The following is a 24,442-nucleotide window of genomic DNA, read 5'->3' as shown; positions in this document are numbered from 1 at the left end:
ACCCACTCCCAAACACATACATATATTTACTACTCCATTTTAAGGGCAATTTATATGGTTAGTTTAGTTCTATGGAGTAGTATATTTAGAACCAGGAACCTATATTTCCATTGCTAAGGAATTCATTTAACATAGCACACAACATAAATTTCTAGAAAAAAAAGTTACCACTTTTTATTTTCTTTAAAAAATGAAGTCAAGGTTTAATTTCCAAAAGGTAGATGCATCAAGCAGTGAGTAACTTTGTAGCACACACACGCATACTTTTTATAGTAGAAGCCAAACACGTGAAGTAAAAAGTGGACACACCTTATCACAATGATAAAACATATTTCTGTTCTATGTACAGTGCTAAACTTTGCCTGCATCTCAGATTTGTCATAGCACTTAGGAAAGTGAAGTGCATAAAGATAACCCCAAGAAAGCAACACCAATGGGAGATGCCGTTTAAGTGTGACTTTATCACGCTACTAAAATCATGTCACTGGTCTTTACTTTGGGCATGGAATATGCCCCATACTCTCATCTCTTTACATTAATACTAGGCTAATCATTTAGACCATGGCTATTCTGATGGCAAAGGGGAAACTTTGCTAACACCTTTCTCACTAAATGTACATAAACAGAAATTACCAAAAAGAGAAATCTAATACCAAATGATGAGAAAAACATCATTACCATTTTTTAACTTCATTCAAAGTCTAGAATGTGAAGTTGAATACTTCTAAATTAAAATTTCTTTACAGTCTACTGACAGTTATAGAATAAGACAAAATCCTACTCAAATATAATTGTACCTAAAGTCATAAGTGCTCCAAGTAAGAGCCATCCAGCTTGGGTGCGTTGTAAAGATAGCCTGCTATTTTGGGCAGCAGTTCGTAAGAGATCTTCAGCAATACTAACTACCATCTGCAAGAAAAGTTTAGAATTGGATTTTAACAAAATCAAGTAAGAAAATACACAGCTAGTATACTTCATTAAAAAAGAAGTTATCCTTTTTTGTTGTTGCTGTTAACATGTTTTTAAAGAGGCAACATCAATACCTAATCAATCCTGATTGCTCTGCTGACTTTGAGAAGACCCATTACAACACAGTGGTTAAGAGTGAGTTCTAGAGCCAGAATGCCGGAGTTCATATCCCAGCTTTGTCATCTCCTAGCTTTCTGACTTAGGATAACTCAATCTCTCTGCCTCAGTTCCCTCACTGCTAAAATAGGAATAACAGGAGTGCCAACCTCACTCTTATGAGGATTAATAAATTAATACAGCAAAGTACTCAGAACAGCGCTGGTCCATGTAATCACTCAATAAATGCTATTATTAGTAGTACTGTTATCCTACGTTTAAAGATTTGTTGAACTCTTATTATACATCTGCCATTAAGCTAATCTTATGGTGCTTATAGTCTTAGAGACAGAAGACATAGGAAAAATGGGAAGTAACAAGCAGCACATAATCAAATGATAATAGTACAGATGTAGTGGTCAGCAAAGAGACCTAAAGCAGCTATGTTTGGTGCAGGTGAACAAGAAGAGGGATGAAATTCTAATGTAAGAGATTAGCAAGAGCAAAGACATGGAGGCTGAAAAAAGCACGGAAGGAAAGCAAGATGACTAGTCTGACTAGTGAGACTAGAGTGAGAAACTAGAATGAAAGGGCAGAATAAAGGCAAATTATGAAGGTACCAGTTTAGCAGACAAAGGTGATTATATTTTATTCTCTGATCCCTGAGTAGTTCCTAAGGGTCTCTGAGCAAACATAAAATACGAAAGTGGGGTGGAAGAGATGGGAGAAAAAGATTCCAAGAAGAATAATCAGTGAGGAGGCAAGCATATGACAAAGGGAGATGGAAGCCCAGATTTGAGTAGCAGCTATGGAACTCACAGAAATGAATGGACATGGGCCTGGTAACCCAGGAAGAAAAAAAAAACAGAAAAAAAAAAAAACCAAAAGATCTAGCCCCAATATAAAGTTGCAAATAATATTTATACAAACACAATATTCCTAAGAAGAAAATCTTGATAGTAGTATAAGGTATAGGAGAAAGGGAAAAAAAAGTAATTGATTCATGAAAACCATTCAACTTTTATTAAGTATTACCAAAATGCTAACTATAGCAATAGCACATTCTCTTGACATTTTGAATATAGCAATGTGAATTTTTATTTCTAAAACCTCAAAGAAAAGCTCTGATTTCTAAAGAATTACTATAAGGGCTTTTTTTATTCCTCTCTCTAAAATAAATTATAAAATGATACTATACCCAGACAAAACTATTATTCCTGTATCAGGATTAAATATCAAATTTTAATTAGGGGGCTTCCCTGGTGGCGCAGTGGTTGAGAGTCCGCCTGCCGATGCAGGGGACACGGGTTCGTGCCCCGGTCTGGGAAGATCCCACATGCCGCAGAGCGGCTAGGCCCGTGAGCCATGGCTGCTGAGCCTGCGTGCCTGGAGCCTGTGCTCCGCAGCGGGAGAGGCCACAGCAGGGAGAGGCCCGCGTACCACCATAAAAAAAAAAATTTTTTAATTAGGGTCTGTCGACTCCATATTAGCAGAATACTGTATCATTTATTATCACAGTAAAACTGTTTTTGTTTGATCACCCAGTTCAACATCAATCACAGAAGGTGTTCCAATAAAGACTAAAGTCCATGTGACAGCACTTACAATCTTAGGATCTTTGTCATACCTTTCCCTTGGCATGAGGAATGCCCAAAGGACACTGATGAACTCCACCTAACAAAGCAGCCATTGCAAAACTGTATCCACTAACAGCTTCTGGTGAAGTTTTCAGGTTGTTGAGTCGTTCTGCACACCTGTCTAGAAATGGTGCCAGCTGGAAAGGCAGTGCCACAGCCACACAGCGCAGACACCACGCAGCAGCAAGTCGAGCTGCCATGCTTGGGTGAAGAAGCACTGAAGTCACTGTCTCCAAAAGGCCTAAAAAATACTCAAAAAATTACTCTTAATGAAGTCACACAATTTCATGAGTTAAAAGAATTATGTGTAGGGCTTCCCTGGTGGCGCAGTGGTTGAGAGTCCGCCTGCCGATGCAGGGGACGCAGGTTCGTGCCCCAGTCCGGGAAGATCCCACATGCCGCGGAGCGGCTGGGCCCGTGAGCTATGGCCACTGAGCCTGCGCGTCCGGAGCCTGTGCTCCGCAACGGGAGAGGCCACAGCAGTGAGAGGCCCGCGTACCGCAAAAAAAAAAAAAAGAACTATGTGTAACACAATAATTAAAATCATAATTGTTATGGTTTTATACAGATACATTTAGAACTGTGCCAAAAAACACATATATCAACTCATAAACAGGAAAGTACTTTAAGGAACATTTTCTACAAAGAACATAGTACATCCAATAAAATATAAATGTTGGCATAAAGTACTCAATAAAGTTTAGAAACAAAACTACCATGACTGTTTTTGATTCGTCTCCCAAAACTTTATTTCAACATTTAATTCAAGATTCACTATCACAGTGAATCCTAAATAAAACCCAACTTTTAACAAATGATGTAAACTGCTAATTACCATGATAAGCAACCAATCAGGAGTTAAATATCAATTACACCTATGACTTCTAAAAATATTGAAAAAAATATTCCAGCATATAAGTGAATATCATACCTATAGATGCTTCCTGAATAAGAGGGGATGCGGTGGCATTTAGGCTCTGCACCAGACTCCCAAGCTCCTGCAGGGCGCAAACCATCACATGCTGGCTTGCTGCAATGTCTGCTGCTCCAGATTTGTTTTCACCACTAGTGTCATTCACTACCGCTTCTGGAAACACAAAATCATGTACGAATGTGGGTGAATTAAATTGTGATATAATTTTTTGATCTACACAATTTATGTTTTTAAATTATACCAGCTGATACCTGACTGTTAAGAACTCTGTTTGTATGCTGAACATCACTAACAATTAGGGAAATACAAATCAAAACCACAATGATAAAAAGTCAATATAAAGAATTTAGCACAATGCCTACCCCCAATATACATTCAGTAAACATTAGCACCTATTATTGTTACTTTATTATTATCACTGCTATTTTAAGAGCTGTAGTGTGCTGGTAGCATCACTGTCAAATTACTGACAGAAAGAAGATCTATAAGGAAAGTGACTTTAGAATTTCTTACTGGGATGGTCCTCAAAGTTTCCATTAACTTGCTGGTCCCTGGCCCCACCTTTTAGCTTCCAATAGAATTGAACCATATTTAATCATGAAACAAATAAAAATTCCTTGTCAAATTACTAATTGAGAATATATTCTGCTCCATAAATTCCAGGTACATAGCACTATGTTTAATTCTGCTTTTACCATTTTAAAAATCGAATGGCTTAATGGCTTAAAAATCTGTGACCTTAAGATTAATAACCCTTAAATGACAGTAAAACTTTCTTATTTACATTCATTATGAATTACCAGGTTATAAAATGTAGAATAATAGGATATAATAGATTAATATACTATGGATTAAAATTAAATGCCTCTTTTCTTCTTAGACATTTCTGCACTTGGAAATGCACGAACTCTTTCTTTTAGGTACTAAGCTCTAAGCTCCCTGAACAGGTGCTATCTACATGTGGCTCGCTGTTTTACTCCCACTGTTTGGCACAGTGTCTTTGACACTCAAACATTTCTTCAAGGAATAAATATACAAATATTTATAAAGCTGTGAACCTAGGACAGATTATATTTTAACATACCTAAAGAATGATACCTCATTAATTTAAACACCCTTTAATTCACAATTCCTAACTTTCAGTTAGTCCCATGCATTTAAAATATGGTTTGCCTAGTAAGCTATTATAAACAACAAAAACTATAAACTATTTGTGGATTTATTTTTATTAATTTTATAAGATGTTCAATATACATTCTCTAAATATAAAGTGCTGGATATTTTCTATTCATTAAATTCTTATTTCTAAAGACCCCTGTTAAGCAATATAATTTTTTTGTTGTTGTTTTTTTTGTTTTTGTTTTGCAGTACGCGGGCCTCTCACTGTTGTGGCCTCTCCCGTTGCGGAGCACAGGCTCCGGACGCGCAGGCTCAGCAGCCATGGCTCACGGGCCCAGCCGCTCCACGGCATGTGGGATCCTCCCGGACCGGGGCGTGAACCCGTGTCCCCTGCATCGGCAGGCGGACTCTCAACCACTGCGCCACCAGGGAAGACCAATATAATTTTCTTGATTAAAGTTAATGTATATTCTCAAGAGTGATAAAAGTAAATTATCTTATAGAATTTATATTTTACTTTGCGTTAGTTCCTTAATTGTATTATTATAAGCTCCAGGAAGGCAGGAACTTTATCTTACTCACTGTTCAAAACCTGAATTACTGCTTTGCAATCTCAAATACTCAATAACTACTTGTTATACAGAAAAGTTTATAAAATTGACACTTCCTAGAAAAGGATTTCTTTTAATTATGAATTACTGAGGTTTCACAGTATATCCTATAGTGGGCGAAAAACCACCTGTAACTGTTTCTCTCTAAATTTTCACATTAAGCCTATTAACGGAGGGGAAAACAACATGTATTTATAAAACAATAGGTTCCAAGAAGAAAAACCACAATAGATTATTCCTCAAAGATTCCTCAATGTGCTGCGGCATACCAGGAGAGCTATAAAATCGGTAGATACTAGATATAAAACAGAAAGCCTAACCTTACAAACACACTAACCAAATACTGAAAAACTCCACTTCACTGTAATTATATGTTGTTTGAATATCAAATAAGAGTACACAATAAAAATGACTATTAAAACACAGTCCAGAAAGGTATATGAACTAATCAGATCTATTAGTATTTATTAAGAATAACAGTAAAGAACTAAATGACTAAAGTAATCAACAATACAGATCATGACATTAATTCTTACCTACTGGGACTTCCCTGGTGGTGCAGTGGTTAAGAATCCGCCTGCCAATGCAGGGGACACGGGTTCTAGCCCTGGTCCGGGAAGATTCCACATGCTGTGGAGCAACTAAGCCCATGTGCCACAACTACTGAGCCTGCTCTCTAGAGCCCGCGAGCCACAACTACTGAGCCTGGGTGCCACAACTACTGAGTCCGTGTGCCACAACTACTGAAGCCCGCACACCTAGAGCCCATGCTCCACAACAAGAGAAGCCACCACAATGAGAAGCCTGCACACTGCAACAAAGAGTAGCCCCTGCTCGCCGCAACTAGAGAAAAGCCTGCGCACAGCAATGAAGACCCAACACAGCCAAAAGTAAATAAATAAATTAATTTATTAAAAAGCAAAATTCTTACCTACTGCTTTCATTTGCTTTCCAATCGCTTGGCATATTTCTTTGGCAGCTGCAATCTGGGCTTTTTCACCTAGCAAACTGCCCACAGTAGCTCTCAGGATAAAGGAGACGCACCGTCTGGAGTACACAGCCTCTACATGTGTTTGCGTTGCCCGAGGATGGGAAACCAGATCAAGTACATGAGACAAGAATGTGGCAAAGCTACGCTCTAACCACTGACCACCCAATGTTGTTACAAAAACAACATATGCCTGTAAATAGATTAAGATGCTTTAGATAAATTTATATAAATGAAATGAAATTACAGATAAAGCAACTACGTAAATAACTGATGACAGCATGAAAAATCAATTATCTTTGAGATTAAAATTGAGAAAGTTTAAAACTTGAGACCTTTTTAGTACTTCTAGCATGGGAATTACTGGTTGAAGTATCTTTGACTAAAAACAGCTCTCAGGATAATAACTACAAGAAGAACACAGAGAGAGAATGGTGCGGGAGGGAAGGAAAGGTGAATTCACCCTGGTGATGAAGGTGATAAGTTATAGTAATAAAACCCTAACATGCTAAATAAATGCTGAGCTAGAGCTACAAAACATTTGCTTATGACTGTAAGATACAAATGGTTTACTTCCATTTTATGCTTGTTTCTGGAATAAGGTATAATTGGATGATTTTGACTAAGATCAAAAAAACCATTTCATCCTATTAGGTGTTAATTATTATTAGGTTATTAACCATAACATCTTATTTGGTATTAATTATTATTTTGAAACTATAATTTCAAGTCAGGTTTAACTGCATAATTGCACTGGTGATTAATCAATGATGATAAATCCAAAGTACTAACCAATATTTTTAGCTACAAGAGTTGCTGGAAAACATTAAAATCGAAATGCCTCAAGCTACTTGAATACAATTTCAATTAAAACTCAATTACTTTACTTCTGATTTTCTGCGAAGTAAAATTTGGAAAAATTTTGTTAAAGACAGACAGATAGATATAGCAGACATAGGCTTCTTTACACATCAAATACCTACCTTTCCATATAAGATGCAATTTAGATTTGAATGTAATTCATTCGTTTAGTAAAAGAAATGTTTTGAAAGACATTTTAAAAATTATTTAATTTTAGACAGTATTAAAAATCTCTGTACGTGCTGTTACTTAGTAAGAGTCTTCCATGAAATTTCACATGTGATACCAAGAGAATTCTTTTATACATATATATTACAAACCTGTGTAACTCCAACTCTCACTTCACGATTAACAGACCCTCCAACTTTTAACATTTCTCCACCACTCTTTAAGAAACCTGACCCTCCACGTAGAAATCCTGTGGCCATGAGTTCTAAGACTTCATCAAATGTTGCTCGCTTCACATTCTGGCGCATTACTTTCAGGAAGAAAAATATATTTATAAGCAAATATATTTTGCTATTAAATAATATTTTCTAATAATCTAGCTTTAAAATTCAAGTAATTGTTTTTAAGGATACTTAAACTATTACAAAGGAGATAGGGTCATTTATTTTCTTATGATCTTAAAATTTACAATATATTTGTAAAATTAAATTCAATTTTGAAGCAAAAAAATGCTAAAAAAGGAGCTAGAAATTAAAACAATTCAATATATCTATGTCAAAATAGTCTAACAATTATGTTAGCCTTGATATGTGTAACACAACAAAGACAACGCACATTCACAGCAGATACTGCTAACTGACTGCAGCCCTCACTCCCAGTTGAGATGGACACAATACTTCTTTTTTTTTTTTTTGGGCCACAGCACATGGCTTGTGGGATTTTAGTTCCACGGCGGTGAAAGCGCCAAGTCCTAACCACTGGACCGCCAGGGAATTCCCAAGACCACACTTTCTATACAACAATTACCAATGGATTGAAACGTCACTGGACTGCAACCGACTTGCCATCCCTTGTAAAGAGCTTCCTATTTTATAAAGTCCTTTCCTACACAGTAGCAAACATAATCCTCACAAAAATTCTGTAGGAGAGGCATAAAGTTCATGATTAACTATGCAGGCTTTGGAATTTGAATGCCTGGGTTTTAATTTCACTTAATAGAACACTTATTACACCACAAACGACATAATCTCTCTAAGCCTAAATTTCCTTGTTTATAAAATGAGAATAACAACAGTACTTAGGATTCCTAGGGCTTTTGAGAGGATTAAATAAAACAACTCTGTTATATGCTTAATTCAGTGCCTTATACATAGTTAGCACTTAATAAATTGTTACCTATCATCATCATCACTGTTATCTAATTCAAACACTGAAGTAATCATGATTAAAGATGAAGAGACCAAAGCTCAAAGGGTTTCACAGCAAATAAACATAAAAGCTAGACAGGCAGATCAGCTCCGCGCTTTGTGACCGCCTGGAGGGGTGGGATAGGGAGGGTTGGAGGGAGAGAGACGCAAGAGGGAAGAGATATGGGAACATATGTATATGTATAACTGATTCACTTTGTTATAAAGCAGAAACTAACACATCATTGTAAAGCAATTATACCCCAATAAAGCTGTTAAAAAAAAAACAAAAAAAAAAACCCCCAAAACACATAAGAGCTAGGACATGAATCTGTAAGATCTGATTCTCTTTCTACAATACAGAGATGGAATAGGGGTAGGGACAACAGCAGAGCTGGATTCACTCAGCATCTACTCAGAACTGTCCCTGAAGCATCTCTATGGAACTGTGAGGCACAGTAGAAGTCACTGGGAAAATCAATGCTGTCTCTGATTCTGCTTATAATAATGGTCAAGAAAAATATACTATGCTATGAATGGGGATCTACTCACCAGGGACTGAAAGTAAGAAGGCATGTAAAGTGCCAGATTCCAGTCCCTTGAACATGATACAAAACCATTTCATAAATCTTATTTGCTTATATGTCCAACATACTTGATGCATGTAATGTTGCACAGTATCATCATAAAAAATGTCTTGACTGGGACTTTCCTGGTGGTCCAGTGGTTAAGACTCTGTGCTTCCACTGCAGGGGGCCTGGGTCCGATCCCTGGTTGGGGAAGTTCTGCATGCCCCACAGTGTGGCCAAAAAAAAAAAAAGTCCTGACTATATCAAGGAAAATGCCATTTGGGTACTTCTATTTTATGAAAAAGTAGACAAAGATACTAATTTAAAGCCTTTAAAGTGACTTGCCTAGAAGTAATAAGTCATTTAGAAGGAAGCATTCCATATACCTTCAAATACCTGTTACAGTCTAGATCGGGGGCTAGCAAACAACGATACCTGTTGCTTGTTTTGGCATCAATGCTGTAGCCATGACTGTTCCTAAGAGTTTAGACACTGCCACCCGTACCCCATAGTTTGAGTTTTCCAAAGCCTTAAAGCAGAGAGTGGCTATATTTTCCAGTTCAGCAGTCCACATGAACACAGCTTCATTCTGTAGTTCTAGGAGACACTAGAATTTAAAAAAAAAAGTAAATTAGAACTTCCACTTCCAGAGATGGATAAACAAGAACCAGATTTACTCTCTCTCCTGAAATAACTAAAAAATTGGACAAAATATATGAAACAAGTTTCAAAGACACTGGACATCAGGCAATGAAGGATGCTAATCCTTAAGAGATGGAAAATGCAAGTTGAACCCTACATTTGTTCCAGCCTACTGCCTTGAGAGAGTTTCCAGCAGTTAGGAGGAAACTATAACCCTAAACTCCTGTATTAGAAAGAAGAAAGGTCTCTGGGGAATTCCCTGGTGGCCTAGTGGTTAGGATTCTGGGCATTCACTGCCGTGGCCTGGGTTCAATCCCTGATCGGGGGAACTGAGATCTCGCAAGCCGCATGGCGCAGCCGAAGAAAAAAAGAAGAAATGTCTCAAATCAACAACCTCTGCTTCTACCTTAAGAAACTAGATGACACAGAGCAAATTCAACACAAAGTAAGCAGGAAAAAAAGGAAGTAATATAGATAAGAGAGGAAATCAGTGAACCAGCAAACTGAAAAACAGAAATGAAACCAAAAGCTGCTTCTTTGAGACTACCAATACAATCCCTGGTTGGGGCACTAAGATCCCACAAACCGCAGAAAGCAGCCAAAAAAAAAAGAAACCCACTTAATTAGAAAATAGCAACAACTGAAACGACACAAGAAATCAAATTTGACAAAATCCATTCTTGATAAAAACTTCTTGGAAGGCTAGAAATATAAGGGCACTTCCTCAACTTGATAAAGATCATCAAGGAAAACTGACAGTTAACATCATACTTAATGGTGAAGGACTGGATGTTTTCCCCTTAAGGATCAGGAACAAGACAAGGATGTCACCTCTCATGTTTTCTATTCAATATTGCACTGAAGGATCTAACCAGCCAGTGCAGTAAGAAAGAAAAATAAATAAAAAGCATCCAGATTGGAAAAGAAGTAAAACTGTCTTTATTCATAGACAACATGATTGTCCGCACAGAATACCTGATAGGATCTATTAAAAAAGCAAGGGCTTCCCTGGTGGTGCAGTGGTTGAGAGTCCGCCTGCTGATGCAGGGGACACGGGTTCACGCCCCGGTCCAGGAAGATCCCACATGCCGCGGAGCGGCTGGGCCTGTGAGCCATGGCCACTGAGCCTGCGCCTCCGGAGCCTGTGCTCCGCAACGGGAGAGGCCACAACAGTGAGAGGCCCGCGTACCACAAAAAAAAAAAAAAAAAAAAAAAGCTGATAGAACTAGTAAGGCAGTTTAAGAAGGTTGGTGGATACAAGACCAATGTACAAAAATCAGTTGTATTTCTATATGTTAGTAATGAACAATTAGAAATTGAAAAACAAAGCTTTTAATCAATACTATTTAAAATAGCATAGAAAATGAAATACTTATGGATAAATCTGACAAAAGAGGTGCAAGATCTGTGCATTTGAAAACCACAAAATGTTGCTAAGAGTAATCAAAGAAGACCTGAATGAATGAGAGATAGAGATATCGCATTCATGAGTTGGACTTAATACTGTTAAGCTGTCAACTATCCCCAAACTGATCTATAGATTCAATGCAACCTGAATAAAAATCTCAGCATGTTATTTTTGTAGAAATGGACAAGTTAAAATTTATATGGAAATGCAAAGGACCTAGAATAGCCAAAACTATTTTGGAAAAGAAAAAGTTGGAGGGCTAACACTACCTGATTTTAAGACATTATAAAGGTACAGTAATCAAGAAAGTGTTATTGACATCAAGATAGACAAACAGATCAATGAAACAGAATAGAGATTCCAAAACTAGATCCACATTTATACGGAAAACTGCTTTTCAACAAAGGTGCAAAGGCAATTTAGTGAAGAAAAGAGTCTTTTCAACATGGTGCTAGAACAAGTGAATATCCATGTGCAAAAATCAAAACAAAACAAAAAATCTTCAATTCATACCTCACACTATATACAAAAATTAACTCAAAATGTATCATACATCCAAGTGTAAAACTATAAAACTAGGAAACATAGGAGAAAGTTTGGGCTAGGAAAAGCTTTCTTAGATACAATACTAAAAGCACAATATAAGAAAAACTGATAAATTGGACTTTGACAAAATTCAAAACTTCGCTTCTTAGAAAGGCACTATTTAGGGAATGAAAAGACAGACCACAGAGTGGGAGAAAATATTTGCAAATCACGTATCTGATATAGAAATAAAGAACCTACAAAGTAGACTCAAAACTCTATAATATACGTGCCACATCTTCTTTATCCATTCATCTGGGTTTTTTTGGGTTTTGTTTTCGTTTTTTAATTTTAAATTTATTTTTTATATATTTATTTTTGGTTGTGTTGGGTCTTCGTTGCTGCGCGTGGGCTCTCTCCAGCTTCGGCAAGCAGGGCCACTCTTCGTTGCTGTGAGCGGGCTTCTCATTACAGTGGTTGCTCTCGTTGTGGAGCACTGGCTCTAGGCGCACGGGCTTCAGGAGTTGTGGCGCACCGGCTTAGTTGCTCCGCGGCATGTGGGATCCTCCTGGACCAGGGCTCAAACCCATGTCCCCTGCATTGGCAGGCGGATTCTTAACCACTGCACCACCAGGGAAGCCCCCATTCATCTGTTGATGGACATTTAGGTTGCTTCCATGTCCTGGCTATTGTAAGTAGAGGTGCAATGAACATTCTGGTACATGACTCTTTTTGAATTATGGTTTTCTCAGGGTATATGCCCAGTAATGGGATTGCTGGGTCATATGGTAGTTCTATTTTTACTTTTTTAAGGAACCTACATACTGTTCTCCATAGTGGCTGTATCAATTTACATTCCCACCAACAGTGCAAGAGGGTTCCCTTTTCTCCACACCCTCTCCAGCATTTATTGTTTGTAGATTTTTTGATGCTCGCCATTCTGACTGTGGCACATATATACAATGGAATATTACTCAGCCATAAAAAGAAATGAAATTGAGTTATTCGTAGTGAGGTGGATGGACCTAGAGTCTGTCATACAGAGTGAAGTAAGTCAGAAGGAGAAAAACAAATACCGTATGCTAACACATATATATGGAATCTAAAAAAAAAAAAAAAGTCATGAAGAACCTAGGGGCAAGATGGGAATAAAGACACAGACCTACTCGAGAATCGACTTGAGGATATGGGGAGGGGGAAGGGTAACCTGGGACAAAGTGAGAGAGTGGCATGGACATATATACACCACCAAACATAAAATAGATAGCTAGTGGGAAGCAGCCACATAGCACAGGGAGATCTGCTCGGTGCTTTGTGACCACCTAGAGGGGTGGGATAGGGAGGGTGGGAGGGAGGGAGACACAAGAGGGAAGAGATATGTGGACATATGTGTATGTATAACTGATTCACTTTGTTATAAAGCAGAAACTAACACACCATTGTAAAGCAATTATACTCTAAAGATGTTAAAAAAACTCTATAATAAGAAAACAACTCAATAAAACAATGCACAAAAATTTTGAATAGACTCTTCATCAAAGAAGATATGGATGGTAAATAAGCACCTAAAAATATGATCATCATTAGTCTGGAAATGCGAATTAAAGCCACAATGAGATACCTGTACATATCTATAAGAATGGCTAAAATTAAAAAGACTGGCAATACCAAATGTTGGTGAGACGTGGAGAATGAGGAAATCTCATAGTACTTTGGAAAACAGTGGCAATTTCTCCAAAAATTAAATGTAAATCTAAAATATGATCCAGCCATTCCACTCCTAGGTATTTACCCAAGTGAAAGGAAAGCATGTGTTGATAACAAAAACTAGTACACAGATGTTCACAGCAGCTTTTTTGTAATATCCAAAACTGGAAGCAACACAAATGTCCATAACAGGCGAAGGAATACACCAATTGTGGCATAGCCATACAATGAAATACTACTCAGCAATAAAAAGGAATGAACTATTGATACATGTAACAACACTGAGAAATCTCAAAAGAATTATGCTGTTTAAAAGAAGCCAGGCAAAAAGAAAAAAAAAAGCACATACCACCTGATTCCATTTTACATATAATTCTAGAAAATGAAATGAAACTAATCCATGGGAACCAAAATCATGCCACCTTATTTTGAAACTTTCAAAGAAAAAAAAAAATCATTGACTGTTTCAGAGCAAGCAGGATAAGGAGCAACATTATAAACAGCCGAGTACTAACCTTGGCAACTGCACATCGAACAGCCATTGACCTGTCAGTTAAGAGAGACCTGGCATTCTTATAAATATCACGATGACAGGAAGCTGCTGCACCACCCAGTCCATTTAGAACTTTCTGTAGACTCATTAAGATTTCACTTCGCCCTTGAGACTAGAAAAGAACATAAAGCAAATTCTACGTTTAAATAAGAACATACCAAAAGACCAAAGTTCTCTGGGCCTAATGGTCTTACCTCTAAAGGTAAACAGTTAAGTAATGAAAAATAAAATAGTATTTTAGAACGTCCCTGAAAAGTAAAAATAATTATTAACTTCAACAAAATAATTATTTGAGAAATTAGGTTACAATAAGTAAACATATTCTTATGTTTCCATGATCTGTTGAAGTGCAAATAATGAGAACATGACAAATTCAAAAGCTTCAATATAATACCTCAAGGATCCAAGATTTCAGAATGTGAAAAGTTAAGTAAAAAGTACTTAAGAATATAAACCATCTAAAAGAGGAAGAAAACATCCAACACATTTTAAAAACTTTCTCACAGATATATTCCAAACTATCAACTTCTTGAGACTACTCTGAACTCTTGTTTTTATACTCTTATTGTGCTTGATTCATATTTCTGATAGTATACTTATTCAAACATAGATTTCTTTCACTAGACTGTAAGCTCTTTGAGGTCAGGGAGTAGATCTTATTCATCTTTATATGCCTAATGCCTGAGAATATGCCCTCAATTCTTGCTTAATAAATTAATAGACAAAGAGTTCCCAGAAGAGGTGTTGTCCAAGAAATCTTTAGCTTTCCTAGACAAAGAATTAGACTATGAGACCAGTGCTTGGTCTATTTTCAGTTAACCCCAAATGAACAAGGAATTTTCAGAAGTAATACCAAACTGACATGACAAAACAGAACTATTTTTACTTCATATTAGTTGCTGTGGATTGAATACTGTCCCGCCAAAAGATGAGTTCAAGTCCTATGCCCTGTTACCTGTGAACATGACTTTATTTGGAAATAAGGTCTTTGCAGATGAAATCAAGTAAAGATGAGGTCATACTATATTAGGGTGGACCCTAATCCTTATAATAGAAGAATCTGTTATCCTTATAATAGACCGGTATCCTTATAACAAGAATTTGGACACAAAACACAGATGCACAGGGAGAACACCATATGACAATGGAGACAGAAATTTGAGAGATACATCTGCAAACCAAGGAATACCACCAAAGCCAAGGACGGTCAGCAACAACCAGAAGCTAAGAAGGCTTGGAAGGACTATTCCCAAGAGCTATCAGAGGAAGCACGGCCCTGCTGATACCTTGATTTCAGACTTCTAGCTTCTAGAATTGTGAGGCAATAAATTTCTGTTATTTTAAGCCACCCAGTCTGTGGTAATTTATTATGGCAGCCGTAGGAAACTAATACATTAGCTATGGCACAAAAAATAATATGGCAGTACAATAATATTCCTAGGGCTAAATAAAATAATACATAAACCTATTCTTTGTCAAGGTAAAGCATTCTTTCCCTTCTCCCTGAAATATGAGGTAATGTACATTAAAACAAGGGGCAAGTAATATTTTTTTGCAAGTAATAATTTTAAATTACCCTCTTGCTAAGCAATATTAAGTACTACACTGACAGAGAAAAGGCAACATATATTTTTAACTAACATCTAACTCCCACCACAAGCAAAACATTTAAATAATATTTGTTGTAAAACTTACCTCTGCACTTTTCAGAGATTTCAAAAGATTATTTACTGTTTCTGGAAATGCACTGCCTAACATTCTCCCCATTTTTTCATAAAATGCTCCAACACAAGCCACTGCAGCCCTGTAAGAAGTGACATTTTCACCAGTCACTGTTCAGATTAATAATTTTATAATATTTTTCTTATTTTCAGAAATCAATTTGTATTTGTGCAGGACACTTTTGGCCACAAATCCTTAATTTTCAAGAACGCCTTGTTGATTCTTGGCTATCATCAAAAAGTCTACAAATAATAAATGCTGGAGATGGTATGGAGAAAAGGGAACCCTCCTACACTGTTGGTGGGAATGTAAACTGGTGCAGCCACTATGGAAAACAGTATGCAGGTTCCTTAAAAAACTAAAAATATAGCTACCATATGATCCAGCAATCCCACTCCTGGGCATATATCCTGAAAAGATGAAAACTCTAACTCGAAAAGACAGAGGCACCCAATGTTCGTAGCAGCACTGTTTATAATGGCCAAGACATGGAAACAACCTAAGTGCCCATCAACAGATGACTGGTTTAAGAAGATGTGGTGTAAATATACAATGGAATACTACTCATCCATAAAAAAGAATGCAATATTGCCATTTGCAATAATGTGGATGAACCTAGAGAATATCATACTAAGTGAAGTAAGTCAGACAAAGATAAATATTATATGATATTACTTATATATGGAATCTAAAAAATAATACAAATGAACCCAATAGACAAAACAGAAACAGACTCACAGACACAGAAAACAAACTTATGGTTACCAAAGGGAGAAAAGCGGGGAGGGGGATAAATTAGGAGTATGGGATTAGCAGATACAAACTACTATACATAAAATAGATAAGCAACAAGGATTTACTGTACAGCACAGGGAACTATATTCAATATATTGTAATAACCTATAATGGAAGATAATCTGAAAATTATATATACATATAAAGCTGACTCACTTTGCTGTATACCTGAAACTAACACAATATCATTAATCAACTATATTTCAATTTAAAAAAATTTTAAAAAAGAATACCTTCTTTATTCTGTATAATTGTAACAGATGCTATGGATAATCAAATTGTATTCTTGTTAGGAAAATAAGAGAATAAACATATATTTACATAACAAATCATACCCATCCTTTGGAAAGAAACCCAACCTTTCCTTTTGAGGACTTTCCAAATTATGTTCATCCACAATGATCCCTCTCTTCTTTCATTATATGTAAAATGTCAACCACTCATTCTGACAAAATTATATCGTTTCCTGTGTTGCAACTTGACAATTTTATATGTCTATATCTTATCCTGCCCTGCCAACGGAAATGTAAAGTCCAGAAACAGAGGTGGTTATACATTTTTGTATTACTCACAGTGTCTGCCTCTTAATATATAAATAATAATAAGCAATTACTTGTAAAATTTAATCTAAATGGGTTTAACAGAACAGCTGACAACATAGAAGAAGAAATGTAACAGCAGCCCATCTCTTCCCATGGTAGGGAAATCATCCTACCATCACTCATGTAAACAGTAAATAAGTGAATAGCTCTGAGCTTAGCTTAGCGGCAGGAGCTGGGCATAAAGGTGTAGCCTCTGGAGTCTGGCACATCTGTACCTAAATCCTAGAACATGTCACACAATAGCTATGTGTCCTGAGCAAGTTACTCTGAGGCTGAGAGAGATTAAATATAGTTTACTATCGTACAAGCAATTAACAGCAGAATCAGAGAATCGACCTTCACTTCTTTGACTCCAAATCCCATGTTTTTTTCAATACTCTATAGGCTGATAACAAAGCTAAAAATGACTGAGGTCACATGCCAGAATATATTAGTGAATTCCTAAATAGACCCCATGAATCCACTGGAAATACGTATGAATAATATGTAATAAAGTCTACTTAGCCTGAACTATAAAATTACGTGTGGATTTGCCAAGTGGCAGAGAACTAAATCACAAAACTATTACATAGCTTCAAACTCAAAAATAAACTGGATAACACTAATACACTCTAATCTCTTCTAAAACTTTTGAGAGCTACATCTATCCCAAACAACACAAAACTTAATCACAACGTATCTATGAAGTTGAAAACAGACCTAAAAATCAATGTCTGGGTTCAGAATAATTTCTCCATTTCCTCTAAGCTATTATACTGGTCCTGGCTCCTTGAATGTTGGTGTTCTAAAGTTGTATCCTTGCTATCTTCTCTTCTCACACAGTATTATAATACTCTTCCTAGGTAACTTTATCCATACTAAAGGGTTCAGCCTACTGTAAAATCTTCATTCTCTACTCACCAAAATGACATTCTCAGCTCAGGTCTCTGAAATCCAGACCAGGATTTCCAACTGCTTACTACATACTGTCACTTGGATATTCCCACTTGGACTCCAGATTCAGCATGCCCAGAATTGGACTCATCATTTTCCCCTCAACTTATTCCCCCCACTATTTTGTATCTTTCTGTAAGCACTGTATATAAGGTATAAATAAGCCACTTCTGTTTCCAATTATCAGTTTCCTTTGTCTAGAAAATAGGTTAGCAAACCACAGCCTGCAGGCCAAATCTGGCCCATCATCCAGCCTGCCACCTGTTGCTGTAAATAGTTTTATTGGTACGCAGCTGTACTCATTTATTTACATACCAGCTATGGCAGAGTTGAGTAGTTGCAACAGAGATGATACCCCATAAAGCCAGAACTATTTACTATCTGGCCCTTTCCATAAAATTTGCCAGTCCATGACCTGTCACATCCATCTTCCCCTTTTCCCATCTTAACCCCTTACTTGACTCATTTCCATATTTCCTCCTGGATGGTTGATCTTTGGCTGATGCTTCTTTAAGAAGGCTTTGTTGACACTGCTCTCCCGTCACACCACAGCTAAGTTTATTCAGGTGTTACTTTCCCGCCCACAACACTCCTCACTACTATAATAACTCCTGATTTTCTTATTTGACTCTTTCACAGGATGCGTCCCTACGCCATTATCCTCAAAATTTGCTCTCAAAATGTCTGCCCTTGACCCAGACCACAGGTATGGGCTTGAAATTGGGTCAAGCTCTTAATTTAGGAGTCAGCAAACTTGCAGGCAAAATGGTCTCTGTCTCAGGTACTCAGTTCTGCCATTTAAGCGTGAAAGCAGCCACCGCCTAAATGAAGGAGCATGTCTGTAATTCTAATAAACTTCATTTACACAATAGGTGGCAAGTTGGATTTGGCCTGTGGGCTATAGTTTGCCCATTCCTGCCTCAATCTCATCACCCAGAAAATCTTTACTTTTCTTTCCATCCCAGCCAAGAATATTATCTCCTCCCAAAATTACCAAAAACCCCTGTGCAAATTGCTGACATCATACCAATTCTCTGTAGTTTGCTAAAAGTCCCAGGGGCAATGGAGCACATGTTGAAATAGAACTCCTTTCCCAGACCTACTTAGAGCTTTTATTGTCAGCAGCATATCTCAGGTTCCATCTACACAGGGGTCTTTATGATCAGCAGGCCCTTATTAAGATAAATTACTCTGAAAAAACAAGTTTCAAAGGTCAATCTCAAAGTAAGTACTTACAGTTTTGTTGGTAAGTAGGCTGCAGTGTCATCTTTATTTCTGATAATGTCATTACATTTATCAAGTGTTTGAAAAACAGTGAAAGTATCTCCAATGCTATAAAGGGCTGCAAGATTTTTAGCTAACAATTTTCGCGTAGGTGGTCCAGGTGAACTACTTATTAATCCAGTTAATTGTTCAACAAGTTTTTTCTGTTTTTCCTTTACATCAGTCTGTTATAAAAAAATAAAGATCATCAGTTTTTTTCTTATACATAATTTTGTTATCTTTTAGTGAAAATTTAAAAATACTTAACAGTTAAGGCACTCTAATAATTAAAATCTATATTACTTTAGGTATAAAACCATAAATGAGAATTTTCAAGATAAGGAAGAGTTCAGTAAAAAAATGAACCGTTCTTTCCTAGATTAAATATTCTCCTCATTCTCCTCCAATTCCACAAAGTTAGCTGCCAATAAAAGTGACTACTCTATATCCAAAAAGTTTCCATGCTGACTTATTAAAAATTAAAACCAACAGTCAGTCAAAGGATGTAAAATATTGGGTGTATGGACAATTGACATCTTAGAACTCAGCTAGGGTCCCCTGTAAAAGCAAAGTCAGTAGTTCATAGAGTTATAGGTCAGTAAAGGAAACCAAAAGAAACTCTGAAGAGCTCTAGGCAACAGAAGAAATATTCAGATCTACTCGTAATCAATGCTGGGAATTCATCCATCCATTAAAGAAATACTTACTGTACACTTATATGCCATGCACTATTCTAGGTACTGGGGTGCAAATGCAAGAGTGATTACAATAGACAGTCTCTGCCCTCATGAAATTTACATTCTAATGGGGAGAAACAGAGTTTACCAAATAAACAAATGAATACTGTGAGTTCTTCCTGTTTTATACAGATTAGTAAGAAAAAGGCATCTCTGAAAAGAAGTGAAGATGTGAGTTATGCAGATATCTGGGAGAAGAACATTCCAGGCAGGCAACAAGTACAAGGGCCTTGAGGTGGGAGCATACTCAGCATGCTCGAGGACAGCAAGAAGCCAGTGTGGCCGGAGCAAAATAAGACAGAGGAAGTAGCAGGAGATGAGGTCAGAATGATAGAAGGGAGCAGGTCATGCAATGCCTCATACACCATTGTAAGAACTTTGTATTTTATTCTCAGTGAGAGTCTGAGGCAGAGGAGGGACACGATTAAATGCTTTAACAGGGTCTTTCTGACTATTGAGCTGAGGATACTCTACAAGGTACATGGCTGGAAGCACGGTGAGCACTTAAGAAGTTGTGGCAATAATCCGACAAGAAATGAGGGTGGTAACAATGGAAATAATGTGAAGTAACTGAATTCTGGATATACTTAGGGGAGAGAACCAATATGATTTGCTGATAAGTATGATGTGGAGTTTGAGAAAAAGAAGGAAGTGAAGAATGGCTCTAAGATTTATGACCTGAGCAACCAGGATTATACGGTCATTTCCTGAGATAGAAAGCACTGGGGCAAGAGTTTGAGACAGTGGGTTTGAGACAGTGAAATCAAGAACTTAGTTTTAAATATGTTAACTTTGAGATGCTGTTTAGATATTCAAGAGAAAGAGGTGGAGTAGCTAGTTGGATATCCGGTAATCATTACTACATAGATGGCAGTAAAAATCATGAGATTAGATGATATCGCTGAAGGATTAAGATGGGTTTTTTTTTTTTAAAAATAAAAATAAAAAAAGAGTGCCCAGGACTGAGAAAGAGCCAGCAAAAGAGAATGAGGAATAACTAGTGAAGCAGGAGTAGAATTAAAAGCAAATAGTGGGACTTCCCTGGTGGCACAGTGGTTAAGAATCTGCCTGCCAATGCAGGGGACACGGGTTCGATCTCTGGTCAGGGAAGATCCCACATGCTGCGGAGCAACTAAGCCCATACGCCACAGCTACTGAGCCTGCGCTCTAGAGACACCGAGCCACAACTACTGAGCCTGCGTGCTACAACTACTGAAACCAGCATGCCTAGAGCCCGTGCTCTGCAACAAGAGAAGCCACCGCAATGAGAAGCCCGTGCACCGCAATGAAGAGTAGCCCCCGCTCACCACAGCTAGAGAAAGCCCGCACACGCAGCAAAGAAGACCCAATGCAGCCAAAAATAAATAAATAAATAATTAAAAAAAAAAAAGCAAATAGTGTCTTGGGAACCACAAATAGGAAAAACTTCACACCAACTGTGCATCAACAGTAATGATAACAATTTATTTTTTAATTTGGGTAAAGGGTGTACAGATGTTCATATTATTATGCTTCATAATTTGGATATACTTTTTATATACTCTTTTGTATTTTTCAATTTCACAACAAAAAAAGATATTTTGTGCTTTAAGATAGAGGATCAGCTATGTCAAAAGCTGCTGACAGCTCCATTAAAACAGAATACTGACTGTTGGTTTGGGCAATACAAGATCTGTTTCAGTGTAATGGAGGCAACAAATACCCAGCTGGAGTGGGTTTAAGAGAAAACAGAAACTTCTAGTTAAAGACTGTAAATGAATCCATGCATTAACTCTGTCTCTCCAGAAACTAAAAGTATACTAAAGGGCAACCAAAAAAAAAAAAGCACCAATATAAAAGGGCAAAGAAAACAGAAAAAGAATCAATGCAAAATATAGAAGCCAGGTATCCTCAATATGGAAAGTTAAGAAGAGCCCCAGCTTCCAACAGAGGACTCCTGAAAAGCTCATGTTTGTTCGTTGTTGCTCTTGTTTTGAGGCCCCAAATGCTTATGGAAGAGACAGTAAAGTTGTGCCTAGAAATGGAAGGAATGGTTGAGAGTCTATTTAAGAAGCTGTAAGACTCCCACATCTCTCTCCTCCATCCTGAACTCAGTGAGCTCGGGCACAACTGTGGGCTGGGAAAACTGCACTGAAAACAGGGGGATTAAGTAAAAGTTTAGACACTGAATGTTGAAGTCCCCAGCCTTCTCCCCCAAATCCTAGAACCTAGGCAGCTAGTCATGTACCCTAGGACACTAGAGTAAAAAAGTCTCTTATAGGGAATGACTAGCTCAGAAAAACCTAAAGGGGTTCCTCAAAGAATTGGACTAGTCTATGGCGAAGCACACTTCACCCTGACTAGAAAACTTTTACTACTCACTCTAAAATTTGAGCAGACTGCCAAATTTTCCTCAGATGTTTGAAGAAAGCATCTAATTTTAAAGACAGCATCTAATTTTAAAGACAGAAAATAAACACACAAATAATGAGAAGTAACTTGGGTGAAAAGATTGTGAAGGAAGAAGGAAAAAGAAAGAAAAGCCTATTATTAACTCTTCAGAGAGACAAGTGAAGATACTGGAATTGCTACACAGCACTGAGGGACCACTTGATGTTGGAAATAATGAATTTAAAGTGACAGCAGTCAGGGCTTCCCTGGTGGCACAGTGGTTAAGAATCTGCCTGCCAATGCCGGGGACACGGGTTCAAGCCCTGGTCCGCGAAGACCCCACGTGCCGCGGAGCAACTAAGCCCATGCGCCACAACTACTGAGCCTTGCTCTAGAGCCCGCGAGCCACAACCACTGAGCCCAAGTGCCACAACTACTGAGCCTGAGCTCTAGAGCTCGTGTGTCACAACTACTGAGCCCGTGTGCCACAACTACTGAAGCCCGTGTGCCACAACTACTGAAGCCCGTGCACCTAGAGCCCATGCTCTGCAACAAGAGAAGCCACCGCAATGAGAAGCCCGTGCAAGACCTAACGCAACCAAAAATAAAAATTAAAAATAAATAAATTTATTTAAAAAAAGAAGTGACAGCAGTCATATAATCATGTTTTTCTCCACTCACATTCAGATGTCCAGGTAGAAACATAAAGTCTCTATCCAGGCAATAAGCTGGATTTAAACGAGGTTTGGGTTTTGCCACAGGATAGAAAAGAACAGACAAATTCTTACTACAGTACAGTGTAATATTCTCAAGTTCCACAAATGACCTACAATCTCCAAAACATAATGTGTTTTCTTACAAATCATGTACACATAATAGTCTTTATATATGTTAACCCAGCTAGAAAAAAAAGTAATACCATACCTTGTTGGCAGCAACCAAGACTTTATCAAGAAATCGCAACCATTCAAAGATAAAAACTGGTCTCTTCGCTTCAGTGATTTGAGCCAAAGCGTCTTCATTCAGCAATAAACTGTGGGCTAACTCCATTACTGAAGTTTTAATTTCACACCTTAAATAAACAATTTTAAAATACTTGTAAGAACTTGTTAATATTAAAAGTCAAACTTAACAAATGTAATCACTAAGAAATGAAAAATAAGGCTTTACTTCTCATTTCATTTGGAGGAAACTTACATAACTTCCTTGAGGCAAAACCTGAGAACCTAATTTTAAAGGATAAGGGTGCAAACAAAAACAAAGGAAAGTCATGCTTGGTGAGGAAGAATGAAGAATGGGTTCAACGGAAAATTAAGATAAATATTGCAAATAAGGCATTATTCCAGAAGGAAAATGCCTAGCAAAATACGTCATTAACCCATTCCATAAACGGGAAAACTGAAGCACCGAGATCAAACACCAGCCGGGCCTGACAACCCATCCTCCTTTTTCCTCTTCCACTGCTCGGTGCACAGCACCCTTCCGCTTCCCCTGCTGCACCTGCCCCAGGAGGAGGTCAAAACGTCCCAGCAGACAGATCCCACACTGGAAGGCTCCGAGAGTCTTCCTACGGGGATGAGGTGGCGGCGGGAGGCCAGGTCCCCGCGGCCGAAGCTTCAGCTACAACGCCGGGCGGTCCAGGAACGCAGCCGGCAGAGGCCGCGCGCACTGCAGGTCCGGGTAAACCGGCTATCTGGAGGAAGGCAGCGCAGCGCCGGGCCCGAGGCCGTCTCAGGCCTCGGCCGGGTCACCCGGTCTGTCAACCCCAGGAGGCGGCGACTCGGAACCAAGTCCGGCGCCTGAAAAGGGCAAATGTTCATTACGAACTCGAATTCCGTCCCCAGACCTCTGACAACCTAGTGGGGGCCTTGGTGTGTGTGCGCGCGCGTGTGTGCGTGTATGTGTGTCAACGTGCACGCTACGGTGGCGGACGGGTCGGCCTTACCTCCTACTCTGGCAAAGGTAGACGAGCCGAGGTCCGCGTCTAGAAGAAGCCGCTAAGGGACCCGGATGCCCCGCCTCCCACACCTCTCCCAGCCGGAAGCG

General features: G+C 38.1%; 1 protein-coding gene across 5 annotated transcripts in view; it reads right to left on the bottom strand.

Annotated features, from left to right (window-relative positions):
* Positions 1-24,375, bottom strand: part of HEATR5B (HEAT repeat containing 5B) — an 86,488-nt gene extending 62,113 nt beyond the window's left edge. For 3 of the 5 annotated variants that reach the window (XR_009544208.1, XM_060169780.1, XM_060169781.1), the window contains exons 1-11: positions 23,594-23,664; positions 23,321-23,468; positions 19,263-19,474; positions 15,670-15,778; positions 13,937-14,086; positions 9,575-9,746; positions 7,536-7,693; positions 6,298-6,547; positions 3,634-3,789; positions 2,693-2,943; positions 798-909 (exon numbers count right to left, since the gene is read on the bottom strand). Coding sequence is in view for 4 of the 5 variants with exons in the window: in XM_060169780.1 (XP_060025763.1) it covers positions 798-909; positions 2,693-2,943; positions 3,634-3,789; positions 6,298-6,547; positions 7,536-7,693; positions 9,575-9,746; positions 13,937-14,086; positions 15,670-15,778; positions 19,263-19,474; positions 23,321-23,468; positions 23,594-23,595 (1,720 nt within the window). In the remaining variant the exon portion in view is untranslated. Of the gene's footprint in view, positions 1-797; positions 910-2,692; positions 2,944-3,633; positions 3,790-6,297; positions 6,548-7,535; positions 7,694-9,574; positions 9,747-13,936; positions 14,087-15,669; positions 15,779-19,262; positions 19,475-23,320; positions 23,469-23,593; positions 23,665-24,341 lie in introns of those variants that run through there. The other 2 variants (XM_060169784.1, XM_060169785.1) reach the window with 2 other exon arrangements.
* Positions 24,376-24,442: the final 67 nt, after the last annotated feature.

Source organism: Lagenorhynchus albirostris, chromosome 13 (genome assembly GCF_949774975.1).
Source record: "Lagenorhynchus albirostris chromosome 13, mLagAlb1.1, whole genome shotgun sequence".
NCBI lineage: Eukaryota > Metazoa > Chordata > Mammalia > Artiodactyla > Delphinidae > Lagenorhynchus > Lagenorhynchus albirostris.
Note: the sequence above shows the minus strand (reverse complement) of the source record. Positions and strands in the feature narration are given on the sequence as shown.